Source organism: Pipistrellus kuhlii, unplaced genomic scaffold, assembly GCF_014108245.1.
Source record: "Pipistrellus kuhlii isolate mPipKuh1 unplaced genomic scaffold, mPipKuh1.p scaffold_m20_p_23, whole genome shotgun sequence".
Taxonomy (NCBI): Eukaryota; Metazoa; Chordata; class Mammalia; order Chiroptera; family Vespertilionidae; genus Pipistrellus; species Pipistrellus kuhlii.
Window position 1 is genome coordinate 12369761 of NW_023425522.1, and position 22693 is coordinate 12392453.

The 22693-nt window shown below is 55.0% G+C and overlaps 1 protein-coding gene across 1 annotated transcript in view; it reads left to right on the forward strand.

Moving 5' to 3' along the window:
- ITGAE (integrin subunit alpha E) overlaps positions 1-22693 on the forward strand; it is a 58052-nt gene that overhangs the window by 8560 nt on the left and 26799 nt on the right. The window contains exons 2-15 of the mRNA XM_036451795.2: positions 5036-5156; positions 12156-12247; positions 13567-13634; positions 13947-14064; positions 14239-14385; positions 14805-14920; positions 15498-15649; positions 16610-16763; positions 17307-17457; positions 18151-18218; positions 18912-19047; positions 20073-20215; positions 20544-20684; positions 21485-21709. Coding sequence (XP_036307688.1) covers positions 5036-5156; positions 12156-12247; positions 13567-13634; positions 13947-14064; positions 14239-14385; positions 14805-14920; positions 15498-15649; positions 16610-16763; positions 17307-17457; positions 18151-18218; positions 18912-19047; positions 20073-20215; positions 20544-20684; positions 21485-21709 — 1832 coding nt within the window. The remainder of the gene's footprint in view (positions 1-5035; positions 5157-12155; positions 12248-13566; positions 13635-13946; positions 14065-14238; positions 14386-14804; positions 14921-15497; positions 15650-16609; positions 16764-17306; positions 17458-18150; positions 18219-18911; positions 19048-20072; positions 20216-20543; positions 20685-21484; positions 21710-22693) is intronic.

Sequence of the window (22693 nt, forward strand, 5' to 3'; positions counted from 1 at the left end):
ACACGTGCTGGGAACCCACGGGGGACACTAGGTTTACTAGGAGGCTGGGCAGGGGGTGGGGGCGGGGGTGTTGGCCTAATTGCCAAGTGCTCTACCAAACTCGTCAGTAGCTTCACCCGTTGAGATCATGGCCTGCGTTAATTATGTAATGGCTTGCAAAATTGTGGGGGTTTTTTATTTTTTATTTTATTATGCCTCCCACATTCGTTAGCAATAATTCTTCTGTAAAGAACTTTTCCTCGTCAACTAGGACTATTTGGTGACCCTGAAATGCAGTTTATAGGAAAGGCAAGACAATTGCTTAGTACTTTCCTTCTAACAGTCAGTTTTCAGAATAAGGGGATGGTTCCCTCATCACTTCCAACGCAGTGTTTGATTTCTTCTCTCTCTCTATGGGGGAGGGGAGCAGTGGTGGGGGAGAGGCTCTGGGGAGAGAGCTGAGGGGACAGCGGCCAGGATCCCTGTGCTGAGCCACCCCCCACACTCCAGAAGCCTCCCCCAAATTTCCATTTGTCACATCTTAATTCTCATTCAGTTCAAGATATTTTAGAGTTTCTGTTGTGATTTCATCTTTGACCCTCTGTTATTTTAAAGCGCATTAATTTCTAAGACAGGTTTTTAAAGTTTTCTTTGTGCTATTGATTTCTAGTTTAATTCCAGTAGAGACTGAGAGTATATTCTAAATTATTTCAAGCTTTTGAAATTTATTGAGGCCAGCATGTGGTCAGTTTGGGTAAGTGTTCTTATGTGCATGTCAAAAACTGTTTATTTTACCATTGCCAGGTACAGTGTTCTGTTAGTCAATTAACCCAAGCTTGTTAACTGTGTTGTTCAGCTCTTTTATATCCTTACTGATTTTTTTTTTTTTTTTTTTTTGGTCTGCTTTTAGAGCTAATATGAAAGACTTGTTAAAACATTGAAGTCTCAGGGGGAGGGGTATAAAAAAATAAAAAACAAACAAACAAACCCAAAACATTAAAGTCTCCCACATTAGTTGTTGATTTTAATATTTTCCTTTTAACTCAGTCGATTTTTGCTATGTATATTTTCAAGCAATGTAATTGGTTAATACATATTTTAAATTGTTATTACTTCTTGATGGATGAAGAACAACATGTTCATATGTGTATATTTCCTTCTCTTATATGAAATACTAGAGGCCTAGTGTGCAGATCCGTGCACCGGCGGGTCCCTCAGCAGGGCCTGCACTCTCTCCGGTCTGGGACCCCTGGGGGGATGTAGTGCGCAGACTGCCACTCCCCCTCATCCGGCCCTGCTGCGCCTGCGCCGCCCCTGCTCAGCAGCGTGCTGCCACAGAGGCAGGAGAGGCTCACGCTGCAGCTGCACTTGCCAGCAGTGGGCCCGTGTCTGGCACCTGTCAGTCCGCTGAGCAGCGCTCCCACTGTGGGAGCACACTGACCACCAGGGGGCAGCTCCTGCATTGAGCACCTGCCCCCTGGTGGTCAGTGTGCATCACAGCAACTGGTTGACAGGTCATTAAGTCATTCAGTCACTGAGGCTTTTATATATATAGATAGCATAATCCATAAACATGCACGTTGCTTGCTTACTTTTATTTGTGCCTAAAACTATGCTAAGTGAAAAGGCATCCTCTGAAAAAAATACTTCCTTCAATTTCAATGAAAAATTGTGATGCAGTCCATCCAACCCAATAGCCAAACAATTGTTACTGATGGAAAAATTTATTAATTGACCAACAAATCAAGTTTCTATTTTAAAAAAACCAGTAATAAGAATATAAAGATACAGTTAATATATAAACCTTATTGTAATGAAGGTTTATTGTGCTCATTAAAGAAATGATGAAGACTTTTAACATGGGTGGTGAAGGATGGCTGTGAGGGAATCATTATTGAGAAGGTACATAGTTCTCTCTAAGAGGGGGTATAGCTCAATGGTAGAGCATTTGACTGCATAGTTCTCTCTACACTATTTCTTCACTGTTTCTCAAGCTTCTGAAGACTTATGGCTATCTTAGAGTTTTTACTTAAAAATTAAGTTATAGCACAGAAAAATATCTTGAGGACCAAGTAAGCTCTTTGAAACACATGGAAATAGCTTGTGTACCCAGCAGGGCACAGAACTGTGGACGCTGCCCCTGCAGCCCCCCAGATTGGCATGGTGTGCAAAACAAGGCGTACGGGGTTTATCCGAACCTGGCAAGCGAGGCAGATTTGTCCCTTAGGCCATCATTGGGCGAAAACCGTTATATTCAGGTACATCGGTGAGTGTGTTTACTCCCTGAAAGTGTGATGTCAGAACATCATTCGTTATGGCATGTTTATTTGGCATATTCAGGGAAGAAAAAGTCATTATACTATAGTGGTATAGGTTTTTAAGAGCCATTATGGCAAAAAGTTAATTGAACAGGGAAGTCTATAGACTGAACTTCACCTGCCTTTCTCTACATATGTGGAAAGTTTTAAGCAGTGGAGTAGCATTGCCGGACATGATTTTAAGAATTCTTTCTGGCAAGCCCTGGCTGGGCAGCTCAGTTGGTTAGAGCATTGTCCCATACAACAAGGTTGTGAGTTTGATCTCCAGTCAAGGCACATGTAAGAGCTAACCAATGAATGCATAAATAATGGGACAACAAACCCATGTCTCTCCTCCCCGCCCCTCCCTGCTTCTCTTTCTCTCTCTCAAAAAAAAAAAAAAAAAATCAAGAAATTTAAAAAGAAAAAGAAAAAGAATTATTTCTGGCAGCTGGTTTAGAGAGGATGTAGCCAGAGGGACAGGTCTTAGAAGAAAAAGGTCAGGGGACTAACGAACATGTCCAAGTAAGAAACAATGTGGTCAGTGGGCAGAACTGAGTCCCGACAGAGGCCCAGGTGTCTATGAGAATTCTGAGGATGAGAGAGGTTGTGTTTCAAACCTGTGGGAATTATGTTGAGATCATTTCATTTGGGGGAAGGAGTAAAGCTGAATCTCTGTTTCAGTCTACGCACAGAAATAAAATCCAGATGAATCAAAGATTCCAGCAAAGAAATAAAACAAAATATCAAAGAAACATCGAGTGAATTGAAAAAAACAAACCTCTGAGTAGGGCAGCAGGACACAAAACTCAAGGGTCAGAAAGGAAAAAATAAATTGACTCCGTAAGAAGTGTAGACGTGGAAAAAATATAATATGCTAGTCAAAGGGCTAAGTGAGAAACACTAACTGTGACATTGACCATTTCTTACACATGGATAAGAACACAATAAATGCCTCATAAAAATAGATAACGTATATGAATAGGCATTAAATGAGCTGATAAGAGGTTTGACCTCACTCACAATTAAAAATTGGTTTTTAATTGCTCAGTGGTTGAGCAACCTATAGCTCCTGTCCCCCTGCCCTCCCCCTCATAGCAGGCACCCCTTGCCCCACCCAGCCACTCTGTGCCTACATGCATGCTGCCCAGAGCTGCTGGGGGGTGGGGCCGCCACCATCTTTGTCGGGTTAATTTGCATAGTCACTCCTGATTGGCTAGTGGGTGTCGTGAAGTGATGATCAATTTGGATGTTTCTCTTTTATTAGTGTAATTTACAAATTACATAAAACGTATCTGTGTATGTATATCCACCCATATATGTATCTATATCCATCTATCCACCCATCAGCTATCTTATATTTCAACATATATATCAACTAGAGTTCAATATTTACATAGGGTTGTTGTTTTTTTAGGTAAAATTCACATACAGTAAAACACACAGATTTTAAGTGGACGACTCCAAGTGTTTTTGACAAATGCACACACCTTTGTAATCCAACCTCTCCAATAAGATATAGGATATTTGCATCACCCCAGAAAGTTCCTTTCTGTCCCATCCCTGTTAATTCCCACAGGCTATTTTTTTAAAAAAATATGTGTTTATTAATTTCAGAGAGAGAGATAGAAACATCAGCGATGAGAGAGAATTATTGATCAGCTGCCTCCTGCACACCCTCTACTGAGGATCGAGCCCACAACCCGGACATGTGCCCTGACCGGGATCGAACCCTGGTTCTTGAGTAGACACTTAACCCCTGAGCCACACCCGCTGGGCAGTATTTTCCACGGCAGGCTCGTTTGGCTGGTCCTAGAGCATTGTACAAGTGGAATCATACATGTAAGGGTCCTGTCGCTCTGCATAATGATGTCTGCGATCCACCTGCGTGGCTGTGTGTGTCGGCTGTCCATTCCTTTTCACTCCTGAGTAGGGTTCCGTTGTGTGGATACCCCAGTTATTTTATCCCTGCCCTCGTGGGTGGACATTTTGGTTGTTCCCAGTTTGGGACTGTTACAAAGAAAGCTGCTATAACCATTCTAGTGCAGGTATTTTTGAGGACATATGTTTTCTCCTGAGTCCCTTGGGGGTACATAGTCTGAATGTGCCCTGGGACTCACTGTCTACTTTTGCTTCGATACAAAGACTCAGTGAGCGGAAACCAGTTTGGCTCAGTGGACAGAGCGCCAGTCTGTGGACTGAAGGTTCCAGGGTTCGATTCTGGTCAAGGGCACCTACCTTGGTTGTGGGCACATCCCTGGTAGGGAGTGTGCAGGGGGCAGCTGATCGATGGTTCTCTCTCATCGATGTTTTTAACTCTCTATCCCTCTCTCTTCCTCTCTGTAAAAAATTAATTATATATATATATATATATATATATATATATATATATATATACACACACACACACACACATACACTCAGTGATGAGCGTGTGCTCGGTGACCGGTACGGGAAGCGGGGGTGGGATGGGGGGGAGGTGGGTAGTGTTTCTGGGGTGAGGCCGGGGAAGACCTCCTGGAGAAGGGGGCTGGCATAGCAGGTTCAGCAGGAGAGTCAGGGGCTCTGGGTCAGACACACCTGTTCCAGGCCAGTTCCAGTGTGTTTGTGTGTGTGTTAGAGGGTGGGGGGTAGAGGGACCTTGGGAATCTTGCTTTTCTCATCTGTACAGCGGGGTCGATGACACTGCAGGGCGTGATGGGATAACAGGCAGAAAGGCCAGGGGCATGTTTTGTTAAATATCCCTCTCTTCCTCACAGGCCTGGCTCCTCTGGGGGCCTTCAACGTGGATGTGAGCTGGCCCTGGGTGACTCCCGAGGAGCACGGGCCGTATGTGCTCAGCTCCCTTTTGCACCAAGACCCCAGCAGCAAGCAGACCTGGTGAGTGGGGCCGGCACAGGTGCCGGAGGACGGAGGGGGCCCCGGAGACGGCCTTGGCACCTGCCCCCCACCCCGCCCCAGTCTGGGGAGAGCCTCCTCGCACTTTCCCCTGGGCATGGAGGAGAGAGAGGAGGGAGAGGCTGTGAGCCCCGGCCCTGTCTGTCTTCACTGCTGAGGTGAGGGGGGGAAGGGAGGGAGGGGGGCGGGGGCGGGACTTCAAAACTATTTTAAAACTAGAGGCCTGATGCACGAAGCTCATGCAAGGGCCCGGCTTCCTCTGGAAGGTCGTCCGGAAGGTCATCTGGATGGTTGTTCCGCTGTTTGGCCGTCCAGTCTAATGAGCATTTTACGCTTTTATTATTATAGATAATGTTTTTAAAATATGTTTTTTAAAATTTATTTCAGAGAGGAAGGGAGAGGGGGAGAGAGAGAGAGAGAGAGAGAGAGAGAGAGAGAGAGAGAGAGAGAGAGAGAGAGAGAGAGAGATCAATGATGAGGGAGAATCATTGATCGGTGTCTCCCGCATGCCCCTTACGAGGGATCAAGCCTGCAACCTGGGCCTGTGCCCTTGACCGGAATTGTATCTGGGACCCTTCAGTCCACAGGCCGATGCTCTATCCACTGAGCCACACCGGCTAGGGCTAGATACCTTTTTTAAAGACTCTTTTATCTCTTACAAAAGTACCACATGCTCAGTGTAGGGATTTTGGACAGTGACAAAAATATTAAAAAAACAAACAAACAACAAAACAAAACAGGAAATTCTGAACGTCAACCCATGAACCAAGAGATCGCTCTTTCAATTATGCCCAGGTTGCGGGCTCGATCCCCAGGAAGGGGCGTGCAGGAGGCGGCTGATAGATGTTTCTCTCTCATTATTGAAGTTTCTGTCTCTCTGTCCTTCTCCTTTCTTCTCTCTCTAATACCAACCAAAACATAATTTAAAAAAATAAAATAAAATAGAGACGGAAATTCTGAAGCAGGAGGGGGAGGCGGCCAGGAGGCCGCTGTGGTCAGGTGGCCCGGCGGCAGCTCCCCTCCACATTCGTAGCGACGCCTCCCCCGTGATGCCTCACGTCTCCTCTCTCCCACGGCCAGGGTCCCCCCGCCTCGCCCGGCTGATGCAAGGACTTCTGAGCTCACGCCCGTTTTAAAGGGGTTAGCATAGCTTCTGGCCAAATTGAAGCTCAACCACGATATCTTATCTTTTGAAAATATCACCTGTGCCCACTCATGAGACACACAAAATGCTAAATCTGACGACGCTCTGTTAGTAGGGATGTGACTGGACAGAAACTTGCGAGGACGAAGGCTGGTGTAACCACCGCGGAGAACAAGTTTGCCGCGTGTGGTTCAACTGAAGGTGCCCGTGGCCTTGGGCTCAGTGATTCCACTGCCAGAGCCCAGCCCCGGAGGACTCTCAGGGCGGGTGTGTCTGGCAGCCCGGCGTGGAATGGCGGCAGGCTGGGCACGCTCGTTGTTCCGAAAAGGGAAGAGATATGCCGTGAATCATACGATCAGTACCAGCAGCGGGTCAAACGAACGAGGGGTGCGCCGTGGTTACTTTTTATTTTTTTACATCTATATTTTTATTGATTTCAGAGAGGAAGGGAGAGGAGGAGAGAGAGATAGAAACATCAATGACGAGAGAGAATCGTGGGCCGGCTGCCTCCTGCACACCCCACACTGGGGATCCAGCCTGCAACCCGGGCTTGTGCCCTGACAAGGAATGGAACCCCGACTTCCTGGTTCTCAGATCGATGCTCAACCTCTGAGCCAGGCCAGCTGGGCCGTTCTGCTTGTTCTTTTTTCCCCTCTGTACATGGCTTTTATTATTTACTGTATATAATACAATATAGCATCGATGCTGAATAGCATGATTATGTGCAATACATAAATATGAACTATCTGTACACATCTGCAAATCTAACTCAGAACTAAGGTACAAAGACTGGAAAGCAACCGTTCTGCTTGTTCTTGAACGCAGGATAAGCCAGGCGCACAGTAGGCGCACTATTATGTTAGGCCTCTCTCCCTCCACAGCCTGTGAATTCCCCCGGGGGCTTGCCTGAGGCTGGGGGCTCAGTCTCGTCGCTAGGGTAACCAGTGCTGATGAAGCCATTTGGGCTGTTCCCAGTGGACCAGTGCCCGCCCTCCCCCCAGCATGTGCCCAGCGCTGGGGTTGCTGGATCAGGCTAATGCGTGGGCCTGGCATTTGGTCTCTCAAACTTCACACTGGTCCTCACCGGGTCTCAGTCTGAGTGGTTTATGCCCATCTCCCCCTCATCCCCTGGCACCGATGCCGCAGTGGGCCCGCCCCGGCTCCAGGCCTGGCAGGCGTAGGGCTCCCTCGCTCAGCAGCTGACAGGCCTCCACGGAGGAGGGAAGCTTGAAGCCCGGAGCAGGAGCTCTGAGCCCACCCAGGCCGGTCTCACGAAGGCCCTGCACACCTGCTGGGGTGGAGGGGCTCAGGAGGATGTGGTGGGAGGGCTCCTGGGCTCCTGCCGCAGTGACGGAGCCGGAGACCACGCCGACTGTGGGGCAGGAAGTGCTCGGCGGGCCCCCAGCCGCAGAGGGGAGCAGGCCTCCTGCCCGCGTGTGAGGGCAGGTCCCCTCTCCCTCATGCTGCGTCCCCCTGAAATACAGCAGCCAGGCTGGCAGCATCGCAGGGATGCAGTGGGGCAGAAGGAAGGCCTTGGGGGCAGGGGGGGGGGAAGGTGTGGAATAGGCTGAGAGACAGGCTCCAGTTGGGTGAAGCCATCAGGTGGGCTGTCGGCTGATGGCAGGTTCTGTTATTGCTTAGGTGGTTCATCAGTCGCTCAGTCAGCAAACCTGGAGACCGGAGACCGCCCACCTCGGTGGGGCGATAAGGAGGCGGCGGCAGAGGCAGCTCAAACTGAGCCGCAGGCCGCAGCCTCGCGTGACTGATGGGAACGGCGACCTTGGGTTCCGCAGGGCACGGCCTGGCAGCTGCCCTCGTGGTCTCTGCGGGAACAAAAGCCAGGGGTGGGCCAAAACCGGTGTGGCTCAGTGGATAGAGCGTCGGCCTGCGGACTGAAAGGTCCCAGGTTCAATTCCGGTCAGGGGCATGTACCTGGATTGCGGGCACATCCCCGGTGGGGGGTGTGCAAGAGGCAGCTGGTCGATGATACTCTCATATCGATGTTTCTAACTCTCTATCCCTCTCTCTTCCTCTCTGTAAAAAATCAATAAAATATATTAAAAAAAAAAAAAAAAAAGCCAGGGGTGGGATGGGTTCTAGTCAGGCCACCTGGCCCGCTCGGAGGGAGGGTCTCGTTGCTCCTTCATTTGGGGAAGGCTTCCCGAGGAGCTGGTGGTGGGAAGACTCTCAGCAGGAAGAGGGAGGGGAGGGCTGCAGGCAGAGCAGGCAGCTGGGGCGGCAGAGCGCAGTCTGAGCCGCGCGGGGCCCGGGCTGAGGCTCAGGCTGGGGAGGAGCCCAGGGAGGAGCCCGGGGAGGGAGGAGAGGCAGGGGTGCGGAGCAGGTGACCTAATTTGGGGGCTCAGCTACGGAGCCTACAGAGTTCAGCTGCACCCAGCTCTCCACCCCTCAGTCCTGCCCGAGGTTAGTCCCCTCGCCTGCGCCTGGGCTGTCAGTTCGTCCTCACTCAGCAGATACCCCCTGAGGCCCTGCTCTGGGCCGGGCACTGTCCAGACCCTGGGAACAACGAGATAGACGAGATCCTTGGGGAGCTTGCAGGCCGCTGGGAGGGACAGATAGGAGCATGTGAACATGTAGGCAGGATACTACAGTGGGGACAGGCTCCGGAGGAAATAAAACGGGGTGACTGGAGGCAGAGGGACTGGCGATGAGGTTGGAGAAGGCATCTGTGGAGAAGGAGCCAGCCTTGGGCATGGGAGGCAGAGATGAGGCAGAGGGCAGGGCAGCAGCCAGCTGGTACGGAGTGGGGCTTGGAGGGGGAAGGAGCGGGAGGGGCCGTCTCAGAGGCAGGAGGGGCGGGATCGCGGAGGGAGGGCCCTGTGGGCGGCAGAGAGGGGTATTTTCTAAGTGAGCGGGAAGCTACTGCAGCAGGGGAATGACTGTGTCAATTACAAGTCGATTTTAAAACACAAAACCACAGTTTGGATGGCATTACCACAGATGAGGCGAGAGCACGGGGGTCAGGATGGCTGCGGGGAGGAGGGAAGGAAGGCGCTCTGTTGCTGCCGCTCGCCAGGCTCCCGTCTCCAGCCACACGCCCTCGGTCCCTCCATGACCCACCAATTTTTTTTTTATAAGTTTTTATTGTTCATATTATTACAAATGTTCCTTTTCCCCCCCCCACCATTGCTCTCCTCCACCAGGTTCCCACCCCACCCTCTGCCCTTTCCCCTCTCCCCATTGTCCTCATCCATAGGTGCACAGTTTATGTTCAGTCTCTTCCCACGCCCCTCTCTCCCCTTTTCCCCAAGAATCGTCAGTTCACTCCCCTTCCATACCTCTGATTCTATTATATTCAACAGTTAATATTGTTCATCAGATTTTTTTAATTTCCTTGGTTTTTAGATTCACTTGTTGATAGTTACGTATTTGTTGTTCATAATTTTTATCTTTGTTTACTTTCTCTTCTGAAAGAACCCCCTTCAGCAATTCATATAATTCTGGTTTGACAGTGATGAACTCCTTTAGCTTTTTTTTTTATTAGTGAAGCTCTTTATCTGGCCTTCGATTCTGAGTGATAGCTTTGCTGGGTAGATTATTTTTGGCTGTAGGTTCTTGCTATTCATCACCTTGAATATTTCTTGTCATTCCCGTCTGGCCTGCATGGTTTCTGTTGAGAAGTCAGCTGACAATCGTATAGGTGCTCCTTTATAGATTACTACCTTCTTTGCTCTTGCTTCTTTTAATATTCTCTCTTTGTCTTTTGCTCTTGGAATTTTAATAATGATGTGTCTCGGTGTGGTCCTCTTTGGATTCCTTTTGTTTGGGGTTCTATGCGCTTCCTGGACTTGTAAGTCTAATTCTTTCACCAGGTGGGGGAAGTTTTCTGTCACTATTTCTTTCAGTATGTTTTCGATATCTTGCTCTCTCTCATCTTCTGGGACCCCAATAATTCTGATGTTGGTTCGCTTGAAGTTGTCCCAGAGGTTTCTTACACCAATTGATGTGTCTCTCACATTGATGTTCCTCCCCCTTTCTGCCCTCCCTCTCTTTCCCTCCCCTTTTCTCTCTCTCAAAAAAAAAAAAAAAAAAAAAAAAAAAATCAATGGGAAAAATATTTCTGCTTCCTACGGCCATGCTGGTCTGCCCTCTGCTGGAAGGATGCGAGGGCCGCAGATGCAGAGGTGGGACTCTCAGCATCGGTGGGTGGATGGAAGCCATGGGTTGGTGGTGAGGGTCACTAGGGAAGGTGTGCTGGCAAGGAAGCAAGACCAAGCCTCAGGACTCCGGTGAGAAGTCAGCCGGCGAAGGGGCCTGGGGAGGAGTCACAGAAAGGCCGGAGAGGTCAAGGAGAAAGGGTTCCGGGAGGGGACTGTCACTTAGGCCCAGGCTGCTGAGAGGCTGAGGAAGAAGGTGTCGGGAAGGTGTCCACTGGCTCTGGCAGTGGGGGGCCTGGGGTGGAAGTCAGCCTGGGTCAGTTAGGCTGGTGGGGCACACACATGGGCATAGATGCTCTCATTAGCCTATCAACCGTGGAGATAGTGAAGGAGGTATTTTATACTTTTTAAAATTTAATAAAGTTTTACTTTTCAAAATGTACGGCTGGTGGGGCCTGGTGCTCACACATCTTCGCCAGTGGCGGGGTGCCCCCTCCCTCGGTGTTTCCGGTGTGCATGACTGGAGCTCTGTGTGCTGAAGCTAGTTTAGCAAGTCCTTCCTGAGAAGCTCCCGGGCCGTCCTGGCGAGGAGCTGGGGTCTCCCGTCTCTCAGAGACAATGGCGGGGCCATGATAAGCCCATCACTGGGGACTTCCTTTCAGTTTGCCATGTGGTGCTTTGTCAGACAAGACTGGGTGATTGAGCTTGCCCCGACTCTCCCTTTGGACCACGCCTTCTTTCTGGCCTTGCCCCAGGTTTGTTCACTGGGCCTTTGTCTTTCCCGGCCGGCCTTCCAGCAGCTTTCTTCTTGTCGTCCTGGGCCGGCGAAGAGGCACTCGAAGAGCAGCAGCTGCCACTGCTGCCTCAATGAGATGACAGACAGAAGGGCCATTTTATTTTATTTATTTATTTTTAAATATATTTTATCGATTTTTTTTTTACAGAGAGGAAGAGAGAGGGATAGAGAGCTAGAAACATCGATGAGAGAATCATCGATTAGCTGCCTCCTGCACAATCCCAACTGGGGATGTGCCTGCAACCAAGGTGCCTCCTGCACACCCCCAACTGGGGATGTGCCCTTGACTGGAATCGATCCCGGGACCTTTCAGTCTGCAGGCCAACGATGCTCTATCCACTGAGCCAAACCGGTTTTGGCAAAAGGGCCGTTGTATAACTTTGGAAGATGTAGATGGATGGGGGGGAAGGGGGAGAAGTGGAGATGTACCTCCTTCCTGCCCTCCCCCCAACCCATAGCCCCGTTATGACCTTTCGAGCCATAGACTGATTTCGTTCTTCCCTTTTGGGAAGCCCTCCGCTGCCCTCACACGGAGACCTTGAACTTGGCTGGTTGTCGCCAAGCCCGGCCTCAGGGCCCCTGCCCCAGCACTGCTTCCTCACAGCCCCAGGCTGGTCGCTCACTGCCTGCCTCCGGCAGCCCCGCCTGCCCAGGCAGCATGGGGAGTGGGGAGGCTTAGGCTGAGCTTGGGGTGGGTGGTGTGAGGGGCAGAGTTTGCTGTTGGGCATCACATCTTCTGAGGCTTAATTAGGTGGAGGTACCCACTCCCACCTCTGATTCTGACTGACTCATAGGATGGGGCACCAGCTGGGTGGCCCTCGCTGCCTGTGAGCTCGTGGGCCTGGGGCGGGCAGACTGTGCGTGGGCGGCCAGGGAGGGGGAAGGTATCGGCAAGCTGCAACTCTGCGGTCCGCCCTCCCACTCAGGCTCCTGGTCACCAGCCCTACAACCCGCAGGACGGCAGGGCCCCTGCATCGGTGTTTCCTCACCTGGGACGAGATCCTTTGCCAGCCCGTAGGTGAGTCAGGCCCAGCTCCAGGGAATGCTCCCTGGACCTCTTTCTAGAGACCTCCTCCCTCCCCGCCAGCTCACTTTCTATCCCAATGCCCAATCCCATCCCAACCCAACCCTAATCCCCGCCCACCTCTCCTGACCCAATCCAACAGCAAAAACATGCCTAACATGTATTGCGTGTTCCCCATGCTTAGTACTTCCTCATCCTCTTAACCCTCAAAACCGTACCATTGGACAGAAGAGGAACCGCCGGCTCAGAGAAGTCCTCTGGTTACCAGTATGACTAAGGTCACACACACACTATTGGGGGCACCACAGATCCAAACCCAGTTTCACCTGGTTCCAAAACCTAACCTATCCCAACTGATCACACCCCAGTGGCATCTGTCCCTCCCCTCCCAATCTAACTGTGGCCACCCCGATGTCCCACAGGGGACCTGGCACCTACTAGGCGCTCAATAGATGCTGTTTGAATGAATGAATGAATGAATGAACCATACTCATTTATTAACCAAACTCTGTCCATCCCCCTCAGTCCTCCTCAAGGCACACACTTGCCGGTGGCCCCTCCGCTGTGAGTGGCAGAAACCTTGTCTCTGTGAGAGACACCGTGTTGAACAACCTCAGAAGGGGGCACAGTCCAGCAGAGTGACAGGGTGATCTAGTGCTTCCAAATGAGACCGTTGCCCTGGTCTGTTTGGCTCAGTGGATAGAGCGTCAGCCTGTAGACCATAGGGTCTGGGTTCGAATCCCGGTCAGGGCACATGCCCAGGTTTCGGGCTCAATTCCCCCTAGGGGGCATGCCGGAGGTAGCCAATCCATGATTCTCTCTCCTCATGAATGTTTCTCTCTCTCTCTCTCTCTCTCTCTCTCTCTCTCTCTCTCTCTCTCTCTCTCTCTCTCTCTCTCTCTCTCTCTCCCCCCCCCCCCCTCTCTGAAATCAATACAAGTAAAAATAAATTAAAAAAAAAAAAAACACAAAAATGAGACCGTGCCCGAGGCCCACATGGGGAGAGAGAGGAAGGAGTGACCGCATCTGCCCCTAGGGTTGTGGGGCAGTAGGATTCCCCAGAGACGGTCTGGAGGGCCCATCGTTCCATATAGCCAGTCCCTCAGCATCCTGCACACCTCCCCGCACTGCACACCCCCCCTCCTGCTCCTCTTCCCGCCGGCCCCACCAGACGGGGGCCCTGGAGGAGAGCCCAGTCTCAGTTATTTCTAGGTGCCCACCACCATCTGGCCAAGCCCTGTGCCCTCGCTGACCTTGGCTCCAGGGTGGCCTCCCTGTGTCCCTCCCACCTCACCTGGACTTCGCTGTTTCAGAGCACGTCCCCGTCCCGAAGGGCAGGCACCGGGGAGTGACAGTTGCCCGGAACCACCACGGTGTTTTGGTGAGTGTGCCCGGGCAGGAGGCCGGAGGGCTCGGGGCGGCTGGGACAGACCCCTATGGCAAACCCGTATTCATGCCGGTCCTGACTGGCACCCTCTTCTCAGAGCCAAGGCCGGGTGTCTCCCTGGTGCCAACGCCAGGGCTCATCTCAGCTCTGACCCTGGCACCAGTGTCTGCCTCTGGTGAGGGCTGAGCCAGCTGTTCCTGCATCCCCTGCCTGGTTGAGGCATGTGGCTCTGGGTAGCTGTGACTCAGGGGCCTGGGCTGGGGGTGACCCAGATTTTCCCTCCTCCTTTCTCCCTCTCCCCCCCAGGTCTGCATTCAAGAGGTGGCCCGGCGGCCCCACAGCCTCAGCTCGGAACTCACAGGCACCTGCAGCCTGCTGGCCTCCAACCTCAGTCACCAGGCCCTGGTCTCTTTCAATGACATTGGTGAGGATACTCCCTGGCCTTGGACAGCCTTAGGGAGGTTTCCTTGAGTCTCCAAAAAGGGGCACCTGCCCATGGCAGAGAGAGAAGGACACAGGCCACGGGCTAAGTGTGGGCTTGCCTGAGGTGAACAAGGAGGCTGTCTGATGCTGAGCTCTTTCGTGTGTATTTTTAAAGAAAATCTCCTAAACCCTGAGGCACATGTGGATGCTGGAGACTGCTACAGGAACAAAAAGGGAAGCCCTGAGAATACAGCCAGGCAGCGCCGGGCTCTGGAGGCAAAGGAAGAGGAAGAAGTGGAGGTGGAGGAGGAGGAAGGAGCTGGTGAGTAGAGACAGATTTGTGTTGCTCTCTGAGGCTCTCAGAGCTGATTGATGCCTAGGTTGGCAACTCCAGGGATGAGAGGTGCCTAGGTCCAGGAGATGGGCAATAGTGGCTGGATTCTACTGTCTGGATTCTACAGGCCTAACCACCCCCAGCTCTGCCCCCTCCATCTTACTGATGTGGAAACTGAGGCCCAGAGAGTAGGAGATGGGAGTGGCTCACAGAGTCAGCTGGAGCAGGTCCTGGCTCTTTCGCTGCCTCTGAGACAAGGCTTCACTGTCGGGAGCTTCACCAACTTCTTCCCTGAACTGAGACCTTGGGGCTTGAATGGGGTGAGCGTCCTATACGAGAGGACATGCCACCCTCACTCCTGCCCCAGTTCCATGCCCACTGCTGACCTGCTCCCTGTTTTGGCCCAGGCACCGAGATCGCCATCGTCCTGGATGGCTCGGGAAGCATTGATCCCCCAGACTTCCAGAGAGCCAAAGACTTCATCTCCAACATGATGAGGAAGATCTATGAGAAGTGCTTTGAGGTGGGCTTCCCTAGGAGCCAGATGCACACAGTCTGTTGCTCTCTATATCGCTATGAACAAACACCCCAAAACAGCTACCATTGATCTGCTCACAGTCTTATGGGTCAGCTCTTCGGGCTGGGCTCAGCTGGGTGGTTCTTCTGCTGCTGGTCTTGCCTGAATTTTTTCCTGCAGCTGCAGATGTCTGGTTACTTGGCTGGGACTGGTTGGCCTCACTTGTCTGGCCATGTGTCTCCAGCAGGTCAGCCCAACGATTTCATGGCTGCAACATTCCAAGAGGGCAAGACCTAATGCACACAAGCACTTTTCATGTCTCTGGTTGTTTTCCATTTGCTGGTTTCCCAAAGACCAAAGAAAGTCACATGGTGAATAGGCAGGGGAGAGGGCAGACACAAGGACATGGGTTCAGGGAGAAGTCTGCGATCCACTGGGAGCTGTCACTGTCACATCTTTCTCTGCCTTAGCACCGCCTCTTGCCTTAAGCAAAGAGGAATGAGTGGATTCTTCCTCAGCATCCCTCACTCCCCAGGGCATGGTGACTCTGCCAGCCTCCTCTTCTCTCTGCCCCTCCCTCCAGTGCAGCTTTGCCCTGGTGCAGTACGGAGCCGTGATACAGACTGAGTTTGACCTTTGGTACAGCCAGGATGCGATGGCCTCCCTCAGCAAAGTCCAGAACATCACTCAAGTGAAGAATGTCACCAAGACAGCCTCCGCCATGCAGCATGTCCTGTGAGTGTGAGGGCAGCGGGAATGACCTGAACACCTACTGGGCACTGGCTGGCATCCCTACCCAGAGGCTTTGAGGCGTCATGCCTGGAGAGGTGGCAGGACAGACCTGTAAAGAGAAGAGGAGAGGATCAGGGTCCTAGCTCCTCCTCGGTTAAGAGGAGAATGTGAGGTCTTTCAATCCAGCCTTGGCTGATGAATGACACCTCGGGACAGTCCTCCAAAGAGTCTTCTGAGGACGTCTCTTGAGGGCGGCAGTAGAGCTCAGTGCAGACAGCGCTGTGCTTGGTGGCTGGGCTGCCTGGGTCCACACCCCAGCGCCAGTCTGTACTTGGGGACCTGGGTGCCTGTCCTCTCCATGCTTGGTTCTCGCTTTTACAATGAGAATGATAATAGCCCTTGCCTTAGACTCTAGGGGTGTCGAACTCAATCAGAGAAGGGGCCAAAATCTAAAATCCAGCCTAAATCGCGGGCCGAATGGTTTACTGAACAGTCATAAACTGTCATTGTGATGGAAACGCAGCGGAGTGCAGTGATGACAGCGCGGTGCGGGCCACATTGCAAGGCCTGGCGGGACGGATTTGGCCCGAGGGCCTTGTGTTTGACACATGTGCCTTAGAGGATTCTGTGAGGATTAAAGGGATTAGATTACATAAAGTGCCTATGACAGTGCCTGGCACATACGTGCTTTGTAAATATTAGCCCCTGTTCATAATGTCCTGGTTATTCCCACACAAATCTATTCCCTGTGCGGCCCAGCACCTTTCTGTTGGGAGCAGGTGCCCCACCCCCACCCAGCCCTGCCGTGTGCCATAGGTGCATCCCCACCCTCCCTAGGCCTTGGTTTCCCTGGGAGGGCACCTCAATCCTCTCCAATTCCAAAACAGGTTTGTGAATCACATCTCCCCAAGCTCGGCCATCTCTCTGGCCAAGTCCCCCACTCCCTGCACTCTCCCTCCTTAGAGACAACATCTTCTCACCGATCCACGGCTCCAGAAAAGAGGCCAAGAAGGTCATGGTGGTGCTCACCGATGGGGAGATATTCATGGACCCCCTCGACCTCACCACTGTCATCAGCTCCCCAAAGATGCAAGGTGTTGAGCGCTTTGCCATTGGGGTAAGAGCTGGGAGCAGGCGGAGGAGCCGGGGTTCCTGGAAGGGGCTTCTGTGAGCAGTTTACCAAACCCTGTTCCATTCACACTCCCAACTCCTTTTCTCCCTGCCTCGTGTCCCGGGTACCACACCCCTCCCACAGAGGCTCGTTTCCCCAGTGTGGGCATAGCTCACTGGCTTAGCGGGGATGGGGAGAGCCGTGGTAACTCCGGGAGCCACATCAGGGCGGGGTGGGGGGTGGTCCTGGAGGAGACGGTGGTGAGCTGAGTCTTGGAGGACAGACTGGCCGGGGCTCGGGGGAGGAGGGAAGAGTGCTGCAGGCAGAGGGAGCAGAGTGTGCAGAGGTGAGGGGGAGGACAGCACATATAGATTGGGAAAACGACGGTGTGTGTTTGGGGGAGAACAGGGAGCCCGGGAAGTAGGGGGCAGGAGGTGTAGGCCCTGAAGGCCAGGCGGCGAGGCCGGCCCCCTCCCTGGGCCTGGAGAGGCCTCGGGCCTCAGGAGGATCCTCACGGTGTGGATCCATGGATCCGGGGCCTCTATGCAGGTGGGAGAGGCATTCACAAAGCCTAAGACTGAGGAGGAACTGAAGTTGATCGCCTCGGAGCCCACGGAGACCCACGCCTTCAAGGTGACCAACTACGCGGCGCTGGATGGGCTGCTGAGCCAACTGCAGCAAAGGATCGTTCCCATGGAAGGTGAGGGCTCCGGGGGCCGAGGTCCAAGCCCCGCCCTCCAGCCCCACCCCTGGCCTCCCTCCACCTGACACTCAGGGCAACACTTTTTTTTTTTTTAATTAAATATATTTTATTGATTTTTTACAGAGAGGAAGGGGAAGGGATAGAGAGTTAGAAACATCGATGAGAGAGAAACATCCATCAGCTGCCTCTTGCACACCCCCCACTGGGGATATGTCCCCAACCAAGGTACATGCCCTTGACGGGAATCAAACCTGGGACCTTTCAGTCCGCAAGCCGACGCTCTATCCACTGAGCCAAACCAATTTCGGCTCAGGGCAGCTCTTATCACCTCTTTGAGCTGTTCCATCTCTAAAAAGGCAGCCATCTCCCCAGGCCTGTGCACTTCCCTTAATCTCCATGCAGCTCGGACGAGCTGACCAGGTACGGGAGAAAGAAGGATGACTGGATGTGGTTCCTGCTCCCAGATGAGGAGTCCGAGGTCCCCCCGAAGGAGGGAGGGAACTGCCCAAGCTCTTGTCCGGTGGCTGCTAAAGCAGGACCCACATCTCTGCTCTCCGCTTGGATCTGATCCCATCCCACCAAACCCAGTTCTGTCTGGGAGCAAGGCCAGGCTGGATGGACCCTTCCCTGGCTCGGTTGCTCCCTCCACCTTGCCCAGAGCAGCATCTCACTGGGCGTCTTGGCTTCCAGGCACGGTCGGAGAAGCCCTCCACTTCCAGCTGGCACAGGTCGGGTTCAGCGCCCGGATCCTGAATGAGGTACGTGGCCGCCTCAGCACGAGGCAGGCTCGCCGTGGAGGGGGGCCCAGCAGTGCCCGGGGACTCGGGGCCTGGGCCACAGAGCAGCTCTGCTTCCTGGCCGTGCCTCTGAAGGAGCCACGTTAGGGTAACCTCATCTGGAGCCCCGAAAGGCCGTATTCATCATGGGGTCATCTTGTTCTGTGTGCTCAAGGATGGATCTCTTCTTAAAACACACACTGGGAGCAGGCTTTGGCCTGGGCCAGCTTGCCGAGTTGCCTACTTCTCCCCACCAGAGACACTGTTCCCACAGGGGGGCCGAGCCGCAGGCACGGAGGGCAGGGCGGGGCCCTCGTGCATGGGAGAAGCACGGCTAGAACTGTCACTCAGCCCGGGCTGGGCAACCTGGGAAGAAGGAGACGAGCACTCTCTTCTCAGTCTCTTCTTTCCGTGCTTCCTTCACGCCTGGGCCTGGGCCGGCTTCTGCTCCGGGGTTGTTGGTATTAGAGGGACGGTGTCATGGGTATAAGGCAGGAACCAGTGTTTGCCAGCTCACCTTCCTCCTGCAAGGCTGGCCAGCTGGGCCCAGGGCGGCGGAGCGCCCCTCTCCCCCCACAGCACACGGTTCGCTGTGCTGGCCGGTAGACCCGAGGTCACAGTGGCTGACCCCGGGCACTGCCAGCTCAAACAGCCTCTAATCCTGGTCCCCTGCAGGGGCAGCTGCTGCTCGGTGCTGTGGGGGCCTTTGATTGGTCCGGGGGCGTGTTGCTCTATGACAGGCACAGCTGCCGGGGCCGCTTCCTGAACCAGACGGTGGTGGACAACAAGGCTGGAAAGCACAGCTACCTGGGTGAGGGCGGGGCCCGGGGACCACCTGGGTGAGGGCGGGGCCCAGGACCACCTGGGTGAGGGCGGGGCCTGGGGACCACCTGGGAGAGGGCGGGGTCTGGGGACCACCTGGGGGAGGGCGGGGCCTGGGGACCACCTGGGAGAGGGCGGGGTCTGGGGACCATCTGGGGGAGGGCGGGGCCTGGGACCACCTGGGTGAGGGCGGGGCCTGGGACCACCTGGGTGAGGGTGGGACCTGGGACCACATGGGTGAGGGTGGGGCCGGAGACCACCTGGGTGAGGGCGGGACCTGGGACCACCTGAGAGAGGGCGGGGCCTGGGGACCACCTGGGAGAGGGTGGGGTGTGGAGACCACCTGGGTGAGGGCGGGGCCTGGGACCACCTGGGTGAGGGCGGGGCGTGGAGACCACCTGGGTGGGTGAGGGCGGAGGCTCGGGGGAACACCTGGGTGAGGGTGGGTGTGGGGACCACCTGGGTGAGGGCGGGGCCTGGGGACCACTTGGGTGAGGGCGGGGCGTGGAGACCACTTGGGAGAGGGCGGGGCGTGGAGACCACCTGGGGACACTGAGGTTTCGCCTTGTGCTGCACGAGGCTTCCGTGGACTGAGGGATGGACCCTGGTTAGGGATCTGGAAGCTGAAAATTAGGGCTCCTGGGAGGGGACAGGGCCTGCTCAGTACCGGATTCCTGGGAGGGCCCTGGATGGCTGCCTAGGGAAGGCGGGGCCTCCCTCCACCCCTCACCTCAGCTCTTCTATACGGGTGGGCCTGCGGATGCATGTGTTTAGAGCGTGATGTGTGCCTATCAGCTCTGTGTGGTGGGCACGTGTATGTGACCAGCAGCAGTGGGCAAGTGGGCGAGCTCCCTGATGCCAATTGTAAGAGGATAAGACGGACAGTCTCCTTGTTTGTCCTCCTGCGAGGGCCACTCCGAAGGCCTGGCTGGAAGGTGGTGGGGCAGGGGCAAGGGGGGCGGGCAAAGGCGGGGCCCAGGGGAGCTCCTGGTCACGGCCACGCCCCTGCCCCAGGTTACTCGCTGGCGGAGCTGCACAAGGCCCGTGGGCCTGCCTACGTGGCCGGCGCGCCCCGGCACAAGCACCGAGGGGCCGTGTTTGAGCTCCGGAAGGAGGGCAGGGAGGACAACTTCGTGCAAGTGCTGGAGGGAGAGCAGGTACTTGCCGGGGAAGGACCGGACCGCCCACCCTCCATCGCTACAGATGGGGATCGGAGGCCCGAGGGGAAGGGAGGGGCTCCAGGCACACCGCGGCTGGGTGGGTGTGGGTGGGTAGGGGGCCCAGCCTGGGCGGAACGCAGCGCCTCTGCCCTGGCCCTGCGTGTCGGATGGCCAGCGGTGCCCCGCGGGGCGGGGGCGGGCTGCTCTCCGGCCTCCTGTGTGCCCTGGTGAGCAGATCCACCTGGAATGCCCCAGAGCGGTGGCCTCAGTGGGGGTTGGGGGAGGACCCTCTGCACCCTGTGAGCCAGCTCTCCCTGGGCTGCAGATGGGCTCGTATTTCGGCTCTGAGCTGTGCCCCGTGGACATCGACATGGACGGAACCACGGACCTCTTGCTGGTGGCGGCTCCGTTCTACCACGTCCGCGGGCAGGAAGGCCGAGTCTACGTGTACCGCCTGCATGAGCAGGTGGGGTGCACACGGGGCTGGCAGGCTGTGCCCAGTGCCCGGTATCTGGGGTTATCCTGGTTCCTGGTGGGCAGACGGGCCCAGAGGAGCCACGGGTCTCAGGGGGAGAGGCTGCTTTCCGTTGGGCAGAGAGGAGGGACCTGCTTCAGGCCCCACCCCCAGGCGAGGGGCTCAGGAGGCAGCTGGACATACAGGTCCGAAGCTGAGGAGAGAAACCAGTGGGAGGGGGCGGAAATGCCATAAAAGATATATGATGAGCCCCGCAGGGTTGGGCAGGCTGCGGCCACCGGCCTGGTGCAGGGGTGGCGAAGGTGGAATCGCCAAGGCGGTGATGGGGCGATGCTCAGGGAAGACAGCGGCTCCCTCCCCCCTGCACCCCACTTCCTCATCTCCCCATCTCATCACCTCACATCGGTGGTGGCGACTCCACCCCCCGGCGGTAGCCAGGCAGTAACGCAGGCTTCGTCCAGCATCTCACCGGCTTCTCTAGCACCTGGGAGGGAGCAGCCATCCCACTTCACAGGCCGGAAGCTGAGGCTCGGTGATGTTAGGACTTGTCCAAGTTCACAATCAAGTGTGGGGAAGAGCCAAGACCAGAAGCCAGGCCTCCCAGCGGCCAGCCCAGTGCTGCCCACTGCGGGAGCAGAGGGCACAGGAGCCAGCTCTTCTGCTCGCTCACTGTGCCAGCTGGGGAGGGCCCCTGCCTGCTCTGAGCCCAGGGAGCATGCCTCCCCGGGGGGCGATGGGGAGGGCACCCTGCGTCCCTGTCTCCAGGGCTGAGCCGCCCGTTTGCTTCACAGGATGGTTCCTTCTCCTTGGCACGCACGCTGAGCGGGCAGCCTGGGTTCCCTGATGCCCGCTTTGGCTTTGCCATGGCAACAGTGGGGGACCTCAGTCAGGATTCACTCACGGACGTGGCCATCGGCGCCCCCCTGGAGGGCTCGGGGGCCGATGACGGCGCCAGCTTCGGCAGCGTGTACATTTACAACGGGCTCCCAGACGGCCTGTCCGCCAGCCCCTCGCAGGTAACCCGCGGGCCCTCTCCGCCTCTCCTCTGGGACAGCGACCCCCCAGGCGCAATGGCCTGAGCCCCAAGTTAGTTCCTGGGCTGAGTGCCAGGCAGTCCCGTAGGGCTGGGGTCCCCAGCGAAGGGCAGAGGTCACTCAGGCTGGTGGGAGGTTCCCGGGCCGTCAGGTGGGGCAAGAGCTAGCGACAACCTCTGTCTACCTGACCTGTTCCGCCCTCCCTGGCATTCGCGCGTGGCCCTGCTCAGATCCTCCTCCCTCCTCTGCGGTCCCTCCTCCGGCTCCTAACCCCGCCCAAGCCTCCGTGCCTGAGTGCTCACCCCCAGCGCTCTACTGCCAACCTCTCATGCTATATCTCTTTTCTTTTTTAGTAAAATGATAGACACATACTTCTTTTTTTTAAAAAAATATATATATATTTCAGAGAGGAAGGAAGAGAGAGAGAGAAACATCCATGATGAGAGAGAATCATGGATTGGCTGCCTCCTGCAAGTCCCCCACTGGGGATGGAGCTTACAACTGGGCATGTGCCCTTGACCGGAATCCAACCTGGGCCCCTTCAAGTCCGCAGGCTGACGCTCTATCCACTGAGCCAAGCCGGGGAGGGCTCATGCTATATCTTTTATGGCACTTCCGCCCCCTCTAACTGGTTTCTCTCCTCAGCTTCTGTCCTGTTTATCCAGCTGCCTCCGGAGCCCCTCGCCTGGGGGGGGCGGGGGCTGAACCAGGTCCCTCCCCACCGCCCAACGGAAAGCAGCCTCTTCCCCCGAGACCCGTGGCTCCTCTGGGCCCGTCTGCCCACCAGGAACCCGGGATAATCCCAGACGCCGGGCACTGGGCGCAGCCTGTCAGCCCCGTGTGCACCCCAACATTCCCGCTGTCTCCCAGCTCTGTCCCTCCTGCCACCTCCCCATCCTCCGCCCTGTGTTTGATTAGACACCCGGCCTCACATCAAGCCTCCTTACACCCAACTGCCCTCCCGTT